Here is an 11,244-nt window from a genome sequence, read left to right as displayed (position 1 = left end):
CTCTGTTATCTAGTGTTAGGGGCTTGAAAGGCTGGAAGAAAGAAGAACCCATGAAGTCGCTAAGGTCAGCTATAAGTCTTGGAGATAAAGTTTTCTGTAGCAAAAGTGAACACATGTGTGGGCGCTTGTGAGTACATGTGTCTGTGCACATGTGTGGAAGACATAATTTGATGTTGGATGTTTTGATGCCTGCTCAGCTTCTAAAAATTTTATCATCATCGTCATCATCATCATCACCACCACTCCCACCCTCCTCCCACCAGAGATCCAAATCCTTATGCTTGTTCAACAAGTGCTTTATCCACTGAGGCATTTCCCTAGGCCCCAGGCACAAAGGTTTTTAACCTGGACTTTGGGCAATAAAGCTTCACAATTATTTTTCAAGCTAAATGACTATTAGAAATCCATGTAGGCAGTGGTGGCACACGCCTTTAATCCCAGCACTTGGGAGGCAGAGGCAGGCAAATTTCTGAGTTCCAGGCCGGCCTGATCTACAGAGTGAGTTCCAGGGCAGCCCGGGCTACACAGAGAAACCCTGTCTTGAAAAAACAAACAAAAACAAAAAAAAAAAAAAAAAAAAAAGAAAGAAAGAAAGAAAGAAGGAACGAAGGAAAGAAGGAAAGAAGGAAGGAAAGAAAGGAAGGAAGGAAGGAAGGAAGGAAAGGAAGGAAGGAAGGAAGGAAGGAAGGAAGGAAGGAAGGAAAGAAGGAAGGAAAGGAAGGAAGGAATCCATGCATAGATAAATATTTGGTAAGTTCTTTGAGGAAGGCTGCTCACCCCTGATCTAGGGAGGCCTGAGTTTGGATGTCAACTTGTATCTGACTCACTACTTGAAGAGCATATATCACTCATTTGACTGAATCAGCTCTATGGTTTAAGGTGTGGCCCTCAGCAACACCAACAAGCTTCATGTGTAAATGCAGATGTGAAATTGATAGATTCATCTCAACAAAACAGAAACACGTACATTAATATCCAATTGCATGCATATGTTTTGGAAGCATTCAGAGTATTTAGGCTAAATATTAGAATAAATTAGTGCTTGTTAAAGTCTTGTGCAATGGGTGAGAAGTCTATTATTATAAACAGGGAGGAGGCTTGATATGTATTAATTGTCGGGTCATGGAAGCTCTGGTTTTATTCCTATGAAATAGGAATGTTAAGAGTAGCACCCTGAGTTGGGTGGTGATAGCACATGCTTTAAATCCCAGCCCTTGGGAGGTAGAGGCAGGCAGACTGCTGTGAGCTCAAGGTCAGTTTAAATTATGGAGACAATTCCAGGACAAGGCTTCATGGAGAAAGCCTGTCTCAACAAACCAAAGTAACATCTTTGATTCAGTTTTATTTAAGGGGCAGGTCACTGAGAGCTTGATCATGTTCCAGTGAATATATAGGCAATACAAATTGGACTTGTTTGGTTTTATTTTTTATTCTTCTTTTTCTTTTCCTTTTATTTCTTGCTAGGGGGAGGTCTCAAGGGTGGTAAGGCAGATGCGGAAGGACTGGGAATGAGTGTGATCAAGAAGCAAGATGTGAAATTCCCAGAGAATAAAAAAAAGTGTTACGTTAAAACAAACAAACAAAAAAAGGTTAGCAGGTCAGTGGTGGTGCATGCTTTAATCCCAGCCCTCTGGAAAGCAGAGGCAAGCGGGTCTCTGTGAGCTTGAGGCCAGCCTGGTCTACAGAGCAAGCACCAGGACAGGAAGGGCTACACAGAGAAACCTTGTCTCGAAAAAGTAGCCTCTTAACAAGTTCTTCGTATTTGGTGGAAAAGTCACTTTTTTATGTTCTTGGGTAAATGGTTATATTTGGCTGTTTGGTAGTAATGAAGTTTTTTGATGTTTCAAATATCTAAAGAAGGACTCAACGCTTTGGTGGCCACGGCTTTTTCAGTAACTAGAAGCATGTATAACAAAAATCTATACTCTAGCACTGAATAACAATAGATTTGACAGTGTACTCATCTCTGAGAGTATCACAGAAAAAACAAAACAACAGAGCACTATTTTTTTTAAATTACTTTACAAATAATTTTTATGTTGAAGTGTCTCTAAGTTGCTCCAAGTTTTTATCTCGATATAAAAGAGCAAAACAGAAAATGAACATTTCTTAAGAGCCAGCATTACATATCAGACACTGAGAAGATCACATGTATCATCATTAAAGCTTACAGGAAGTCTGTAATAGGTAATGTCTTTAGCAAAATGAAGTTCAGATACTGAGATGGCAGAGTCAGGAGGCACACTCAAGACCACTTAGACAAAAGACTCACTGAACAACTGTAGAATCAGGTAGGGTTAATAGAACGAGGCAGCTGTAAGTTCTCATTCAGTTTAGATGTAATTTATCTCTGTAAGTGGCTGAGTAAAGCTGCAGAATCGTTTGTATTATGTAACCCCACTGGTTTTTGATTCTTTGAGAATGGTGTTCAAGGCTCTTGGTTAGAACACTGAGAAGAGAGGGGAACGTGTGCACTGTTGCCATGTTTGTCTCTGTGATTGTCTGTGTTTGCATCATCTTACACAGGGTCTCCCTTATGTACTCCCGCCCTCCCTGGAACTCATGTACAGAGTCTGCTGGTTACTTTTATGTCAACCTGACACAAGCTAGAGTTATCTGAAAGGAAGGAACTTCAATTAAGAAAATGCTTCCACAAGATCCAGCTGTGTGCATTTTCTTAATTAATGATTATTGGGGGGAACACTGTGGACTGTGCCATCCCTGGGCTGGTGGTCCTTGGTTCTATCAAAAAGCAGGCTGAGCAAGCCATGAGGAGCAAGCAGTAAGCAGCACCCTCCCATGGTCTCTGCATCAGCTCCTGCCTCCAGGTGCCAGGCCCGCTTGAGTTCCTGACTTCCTTCAATGACTGACTACAATGTGGAAGGGCCAACCAAACTTGCTTTTGGTCATGGTCTTCATCCCAGCAATAGAAATAGGTAATCTCCTGACTACGACTACCAGGCTGCCTTAGACTTGTAGTGTTCCTCCTTCCAATTCTATTAAATTTTGAAAAATAATTTTAAAGATAGAATCATTATTTTATACTCTGTAAGACATAAATATTACCACCATCCTACCTACTTATTAGGCATATTGTAAATGGTACTGAAGAATCTTATGAAATTCTTAGGAAAGCTTATATAAACATAAAGTTTGTTTCTGACCTCATCTGTGCTTCTGGTTTGTTCTTATCTCAATTACTAAATCCATCACTCTGCATTCTCCTCACTTCGTGTACTGCAACCAGAAGGTGAGTTATTCTAAGACAAGTCATCTCTTTTTCACTGTGGTATCCATAGTAACCTGGACAGTTCCTAAAATATAATAATTCTCAGTAAATGTTTGGTGAATAGATCAGCCAGTGGTAATAAAAAGGATTTCTCTTTCTTATCTCATCTTCTGTTTCCAAACTTAGTAGATATGCACAGTTTCATAGAGTTAGTATCAGAAGTATATGACATGCTTATTATTTACTGGAGACATATACTCTGAACATAAAAAGGTTGCTACGATCATTATTTTATTTAGTATGAAATTACATTTTGGTAAAAATCTAACCAATGCATTTCAAGGGAAAAAACCCACAGAATATTTAGCATAGTGTTTGAAATATAGATAGAGCAATAAGACAAGAGAAAGATTAAACAGATATAAACAGAAAAGAAAAAAATCAAAGTATCTCTACTTGTAGAGGGCATAATACTGAACTTAAACAATCCTAAAGATTCTACCAGAAAATTCTTAGACCCCCATCCACTTTCATCAAAACATTAGGGTACAGAATCTACACACAAACATCAGTAAGCTTTTAAATATAACAATAATGAATGTTTATTTTTAAAAAATCAGGAAAAATTCCATTCACAATAATTTTAAAAATGCCATGGAATAAATTCAACCAAGGAAACGCAAGACTTCTACAATGAAAACTTTGAGACACTGCAGCAAGACTTCCCCAATTTGTGGATTGACACAACTAAGAGTGTAAAAAGGGACACCCTGCAGATTCAACCTCCAGATTCAATGCAATTCAAAGAAAATTCCAATGACTCTCTTCACAAAACAGCAGCAACAACAAATTAAAAAGAACAGTGGAATGTACAGAGATCGCATAGTCTAATCAATCCTAAGCAGAAAGAATAATGCTGGAGGTATTGCAGTACTCGATCTTCAAATTGTACTAGAGCTATAGTAACAAGAAGTATGTACTACTGGCAGAAAGAAAAACAAGCGAGACGTGTAAACCAACAGAATAGAAATGGGGACCCACAAGCAAATCTATATAGCAACAAAATTATCAAAATTATACATGAGGAAAAAGAGTGCTGGACACCATTTATAGAACGAAACTTTATACATATTTCTTTACTCTGCACAAAGACAAACAAAAAATGAACCAAGGGCATTATAAGACCTGAAGATTTGGAACAATTAGAATAAAATAGAAAAAACATATCAAGGTGTAGGCATGGGCAAAGGATTTGTGAAAAATACTCTATTAACACAGGGTATAACCCCATGGATTGACAAATGAGATTACATAAAATTGAGAGTTTCTACCTCAAAGAAAATAACCACTTGACTAAAGATACAGCCTGAAGATAGGGGTAAACCTTTGCTAACTACACATCAAATGGGGTCAATGGCTAGAACGTAGCTCTCAGCCTTCCTAATGCTGCGACCCTATAATACAGTCCCTCAGGTTGTTGCTTCTTCCTAAATGTAATTTTGCTACTGTTAGAATCATGATGTAAATACCTGGTATGTGATATCTGATATGACCCCTGTGAAAGGGTCATGACACACAGGTTGAGGACAGCTGACCTAGAAAATGCCAATAACTGCAAAAAGTAAACAAAAGACAAACCATCAGTAAAAGAGATGTTTCTCAAAATAATAAATATAAATTAAATGAAGGAGCGTACAGTATCTTCAGCCATCAGGGAAATGCAAATTAAAACTGCCTTGAGATTCTAACCATTCATGAAGGCTGTTATTAAGAAAACCAATCAGAGCTGGGTGGTGTGGAAATATGCCTTTAATCTTAGCACTTGGGAGGCAGAGACAGGCAGTCTCTGTGAGTTCATGTCCAGGTTGGTCATAAAGAGACCAGGCCGGACAATCCTACACTAAGAAACCAGACTGTAAAAAACCCTGAAACAACCAAAAAAAAAAAAAAAAAAAGAAAACAAAACAAAACAAAAAAAAGAAGGAAAGAACAAAAAAGAAAGAGAAAATAAAAACCAAACACAACAAATGCCGATGAGGATGTGGCTGGGGAAAGGAATTCTTACACACTGTGGGTGACTTCTCTGGAAGTCACTGTAGAAGTCCCTCAAGAAACTAAAAATAGAACTACCATAAAAGTTTGCTCTGCCATTCTTGGGTCTAGACCTTAAAGATTCTAAGTCAACATACCAGAGATCCTGGCACATCCATATTTATTGTCACACTATTCCTTATAGCTAAGAAATAGAACCAGCTTATGTGTCCATCAACAAATGAGAAAATGTACATATACATAATGGATTTTTTCAATCACAAACCCCCTCCCCCAAAACACAGTTGTTGTTTTTTTAAGAGCAAGGAACTAGAGGTCAAACAATAAGAAAAATAAGCCATACTGAAAAAGACAAATATATTTTCTCTCTTACACAGCATCTAGATTTAAGAAGTGTGTTATGAAAGTTCAAACAGGACCGTGAAAAGGGAAGAAAAGGTATCAAAGGAGGGAAGCGGTGGAGAATCTAATGGAATTCACACGACAATGAAAGCAGAATGGAAGATTAAAAGGGGGAGAGCACTAGGAAGAGAGGAGAAAAGGAGTATGGAGGAAATCAGTGGGAGGGCGAATAAAAAATATGTGTGTGTGTGTGAGCCATAATGGAGCCCATCACTCTGTACGCTATCTTAAAAAACAAAACAAAACTAGAATATTTGAGGGTATATAGTAGTAACTTCCATTCTTTGACTTTCAGAGTTGAAGTAGAAATCTACACACCAGAGATGTGAACAGTTTCTCACTAGGTGGCTCTCTTTCCCGTGAGTGGGCGGCGTTGGCGCTGGTGAAAGCTAGGAGCCATTGTACTGCTGCCATTGCCATGCACGTCATAGCGCATCGTACTCGCGCTTGTCTGCAGCAAGAGGGGGCATAGTTCACTTTCTATTTCGTTAATGACAAGCTGTCCTTGAGACTTATTTCCAAGTGGGCTGTACTTTCGTTTCCTGAGAACCGAAACATGTTCCAAATAAACATTGTTCTAGGTTAATAGGCATTGGATTCAGAGAAAGACCTGGAAAGCGATTCTTGAGGCAGCGTGGAAAAACAGAAAAAAATCAGGTACCCAAACCTAAACTAAGATCCCATTGAAATGCTGATTTTAACTGTAAAGTGAGGACTGCATTCTTGGATCTTACTCTAAAACATTTTAGGATAGTTGCTTATATAATTTTTCAGTATCAATTGAAAATAAAACCTGTAAAATGTCAATAATTGGTTCATCAGAATGACTTATTCTACATTACTCCATCATCAGGATTCATTATTTCTATTTTAATCCTAAATCTGACACAAAATACTTAAAATATTCGTTCCCAAAGTGGAAAATTATTTTCTTAGACTCCTTCATGCTGATAAATCTAGATACTTCTTTAATTTTAAAAAGTGGCAAGTTCTAAAACACTGTAGATGTTTTTGAGGAGGGGGTCTTTGGACATTAACCTTCGATGACGGAGCGTCATTTCTCACTGGGGGTACCTCTGGAAAGAATGTCTTTCTGTTCGCTCTCAATTCTAAATGCCTAAGAACTGCGTGTTAGCCTCCTAGGCTGGGTTCCAGCTCTCACTGAGTCGTCTCCGGGAGGTCTCGCAGGTGATACCTAGTGGGAATTAGGCAAGGATCGACCGACTAGGAAAAGTCGAACATTCTCGACTGCCTGAGCCGCATCTCGGTTGTCGTATGCCAGTCTCTTCCTTTAGGGACCCGGTCCTGGCGGGATCCCGCTGCCCAGCCTCAAACAGTTTTGGAGAAACCCCTTCCCTTTCCTCTCTGACTTCGCAGTATCGCCCTCGCTTTCTCCCTCCAATCCACCACCCGCCAGCCTTCATAACCTGCGTTTTCTTCTGGAGCCGGGCCCTCTCCCCACCCGGCTCTGAGAAGAAACTATGGAGGTGGTTTCCACCCTTGGGAGGGGGTCTCCCCCAATTTTTGCTGGGAGAGTGAGGGAAGAAGAAATGGACTTTCCTGCTCGGATAACAATCTCGACTCCTGACTTTTAAAAAGGCAGGGAATCCAAGCGGGGAATCCTGGGCGGTTTCCCGGGAACCCGTTTCTCCAAGGGAGGGTCACCCTGTCTACACACAGCAGTTACTATGACAATACAACCACAGCCTCCAGTTTCCATGGCAGCGGCCTGCCCAATCTGATTGGTTTTCCTTTCTTTTTCTCCCTGGGCTCCGCCCTATCCCCCTCCAACACTCTTCCAGAGTGCCTGGGGAGGGGCAGCTGAGACGAGGGAGGCCTCTGCGTCACTCTCCGGCGCGCGAGGGAAGACAGGAGTCGAGGAATTGGCGGGCGGAACTGTAGGAGGAAGGGGTGGCGTTTCCGGTGGGGAAAAGTGGAGGAGTGGAAAAAGGAAGCGAGAAGTGGGTGGGTGGAAGGGCGGAAGGCTTTGAGTGTAACTCCCGGCTGATTTGGGCTCGATGTTCGCGTTGAGCTTGGGGTTGTCCCCTCGCACGGGAGGAGAAGGACGCATCATTAGGAAGCCGCCAGGCACTATCACCAGATCGCTCAGCCGGCGCGCAGGCGCCACACAACTTGCTGATCCCAAAAGGGAGAGATACAGAGAAGCGGAAATCACCCAGAGGGACCGGCACTGCTAAAGTCTCGCGAGAGCGAACCCGACTTCCTTCCTCTGGTTCTCCCTCCTCTTCCCCCGCCCCCTTCCCTTCTCCCTCCTCTTCCCCCCTCCCGAGCAGGAGCGTCCCTGTGTCCCACAGGCCAGAGCCGCAGCTAGAGCAGCTTTCCCCACTCCCTCCCCCTCGCCTCACTCACTCTCCCCCCCCACCCCGCGCCAAGCGAGGAGGAGTCGGAGGAGAGGAAGATGGCGGCGGCCGCCAGCACCCGCGGGGCCGCGGGGCCGCTCCGAGGAGCCTGAGAGACCCACGGAGGCTTCGTGGCGAGACGCGGCGGCGGAGGATGAGCCTGCAGAGCGCGCAGTATCTCCGGTGAGTGTCGAAGCCCGACCGAGGCGTTGTGGGGACGGGAGGAGGCTTGGGGGCCAGAAACAGCGGACTCCCGAGGTGGTGGGGGAGTTGCAGCGTCCTTCTGTCCCCGGGCGGGGAGGCGCGGGCTGAGCGGGCAGCTGCGGGAGGGGGCGGGCACACACATGGCTGCCTGGCCCCCGCCGGGCGAGCTGAGCTCCGGTGAAGCCGGCGATGAGCGGAGGGAGGTTGGGGAAGCGTGAGAAAGAACGTGTGTGTGTGTGCGCGCGCGCGCCTGTGGTCTCAGGCTGCGGGCCGGGGTAGGGAGAGGCACCCGGAGTCGAGGTGGGTGTGAAGGGGTCTGGAGCCCACAGCCGGGGAACCGTGGTGTGCTGACCGGAGCGATGCATGCGTAGAGCGGAGGATGGAAGTCGGCACACCTGGGGGTTGGGAGGGCGCAGACTGGAGGGCAGACTAGAGGAAGGGGAGCCCGCAGGAAACGCGAGCTTGTTCTTTTATCGCGGGTTGGGAGTAGGAGAAATAATGTCTTCTGTCCTTAGTTGGAGGGGTAGAGGAGCCCGTAAAGCGGGGAAATGGATGGGGAAACGAGGGAAGAGGGAGGTGCTTATGAACAAGGTGATGTTCTCAAAAGAAACTGTAGTTGGAAGATACCATTCTGAGAGTCGTGTGCATTCATTAGGTGCGATGTAAGGAACTTGTATGAAGGAGATAAGAGTGATGCATGGGTACTGGTGTTTTTTTTGTGTGTGTGTGTATGTGTGTGTAGTAAGGGAGGGAAGCAGGGATTGATGCACACTTAAAGAAGGCTCACATGCATTGACACTGATGTCGAGAACATTTTGAATGGAAAGACAGCAGCTGTTGTGCAGTCAGAATAGTTTCATGGATTCTGAGTGTGAGCTAGGAGGAAACTAGAGGGGAAAATAAAGCCTTGATGACAAAGGGAAATAAGGTTGTTAGTGCCTGGGGTTAATTGAGGAGCTGCAAAGACTCGGAAACTTAAAAACTGGGCTTTTTTTTTTTAATATTTCAGGAACATTATTTTTTTTAAGGCAGATCTTATACGGGAAGATGCTTTTAAAAAGTGGTTTCATACCTTGAGGAGAAGGGAATTGAATGGGTAGATAGCTGAATGATAAAAGTTACGTCAGCAATTTAGAGATAGTGATTTGGAAGTCGATGTGTGAGAATGGTCTCACATATATTTATATTGCAAGAGAATTGATGTGATTCTGTGGTATACAGGGTGGCTGTTCTGTTCTTGAAAGAAAGATCTCTGAATCTTTGATGCATGAGTTCCCAGAGTTTCGCACAGTGTATATATCTGATATTATAAGGTGACATCCTCTTTTTTTAACCTCTGTTACCCTTATTACCACATTAAGTAAACTTTACATGAGTTGTGAATATAGGTGCTATAGACAGAAATAGAAACTACCAGGACAGTTCTTCATCTTAAGGAAATTGCATCATAATAATCCAGTAGGTGAGTAAATTAATAGCAGAGACAAATGTTATCACCACAAAAAGGTACCATGTAGATGAGTCCTAGATGACCTGTGTAGTTGAGGGAAATCAGGAAAGCCTCTCTTTGTTCATCTGCTCATTTACACTCCTATGAGTCATCCGTTGTTTGGCTGATCACCTGTATGTAAGGCATTGTACCAACTGCTAAGAATAGAAAGTAAGAACTCCACCCTCCTACAGAACTTACAAGTTTGTTAAGTTTTAAAAGAAAAAAATAATTAAACTCTTAAGGATAGACTATTCTTCTGACAGCTGTGGATTAAGAAAAGGAGATTCCAAATGGAAGGACATAGATAATAAGGCAATGGAGGAGAGAGAGTAGTGTTTGGTGAGGCAGGAATGCTGGGTGATACAACTGGAGAGCTTGAATGGAGTTTTTAGCTTCTTTCTTTTACATATTAGGAAGGTGAGTCCAAAGACGTTATTGAGGATCATCTGACTGATGTGTAAAAACAAATTCAAATGCTGGTCTTGTAGCTTCATGTCCGCTTTCTGTGCTGCATGGCTATGCTCTCTTGGCCCAAGTGTGAACTGAGGGCTTTCTATATTCTAGGAGCTGAGAGTTCACTGGTGAAAGAAGGGTGAGCATGTGGGAGTCTATCTTGATAGAATGTCAGTAAACATGAACAGAAAATATACTATAAGGTCCTTTGAAATGATAGAAAGGAAAATAAGGCCATGTATTTTTCTATAAACACAGGAAAACGTATTCTGTAATCTGATGCTAAAAGGGTCTTAAATTTTATGATCTTTAGTTTTTAGATAAAATAAGTAGACATTAGAAATTTTGTGATTAGGGATATAGTTTCATTTGTAACATAGCATGCTTTCCTAAACTGCACTTAAATAAAACTGAGTGTGATGTAGTCAGCCTGTAATCCTATCATTCTGGAAGTAGGAACAGGAAGATCAAAAGTTCAAGGTTGCCGGGTGATGGTGGCGCACACCTTTAGTCCCAGCACTTGGGAGGCAGAGGCAGGCGGATTTCTGAGTTCGAGGCCAGCCTGGTCTACAGAGTGAGTTCCAGGACAGCCGGGGCTACACAGAGAAACCCTGTCTCGAAAAACCAAAAAAAAAAAAAGTTCAAGGTCATCCACCATTTAGCAAGGTCAAGGCCACCCTGGGCTTCATGAGCCCCGTCTCTAAGAAATCTGAGATGACTTGTTAAAAGGCAATTTGTATGTTGACAGCTTTGAGAAAATTACTGTGTCATAAAATATGTGGGCCTTTAGGGCTTGAAATAAGGTCTTGGCAGTTGGAGGACGATGTGATGACAAGCATTAGGAAAGTGCTGATACTTTTAATGCAGAGAGAGCTGGCTTTGAGAAGCTTCTGTGCCAGTGTATCTTCTTTTTCTTCTTCTTTTTTTTTCCCCCAAATTTCTGAATCTTGTTATTTATTTATTTATTTATTTATTTATATGAGTACACTGTGGCTATCTTCAGACACACCAGAAGAGGGCATCAAATCACATTATCGATGGTTGTGAGCCAC

At 42.7% G+C, this 11,244-nt stretch overlaps 1 protein-coding gene across 2 annotated transcripts in view; it reads left to right on the top strand.

Annotated features, from left to right (window-relative positions):
• The first annotated feature begins 7,797 nt into the window (after window positions 1–7,797).
• The window catches only part of Smg7 (SMG7 nonsense mediated mRNA decay factor), a 63,923-nt gene continuing 60,476 nt past the window's right edge, over window positions 7,798–11,244 (top strand). The window contains exon 1 of one of the 2 annotated variants that reach the window (XM_028775736.1): window positions 7,798–8,226. In XM_028775736.1, the coding sequence (XP_028631569.1) occupies window positions 8,198–8,226 (29 nt within the window). In that variant the 5' untranslated portion in view covers window positions 7,798–8,197. The remainder of the gene's footprint in view (window positions 8,227–11,244) is intronic. The other variant, XM_028775738.1, reaches the window with a different exon arrangement.

This window comes from Grammomys surdaster, unplaced genomic scaffold, assembly GCF_004785775.1.
Source record: "Grammomys surdaster isolate TR1022 unplaced genomic scaffold, NIH_TR_1.0 259, whole genome shotgun sequence".
Taxonomy (NCBI): domain Eukaryota; kingdom Metazoa; phylum Chordata; class Mammalia; order Rodentia; family Muridae; genus Grammomys; species Grammomys surdaster.
The sequence above is the reverse complement of the archived record's forward strand: the minus strand, read 5'-3'. Positions and strand labels throughout refer to the sequence as shown.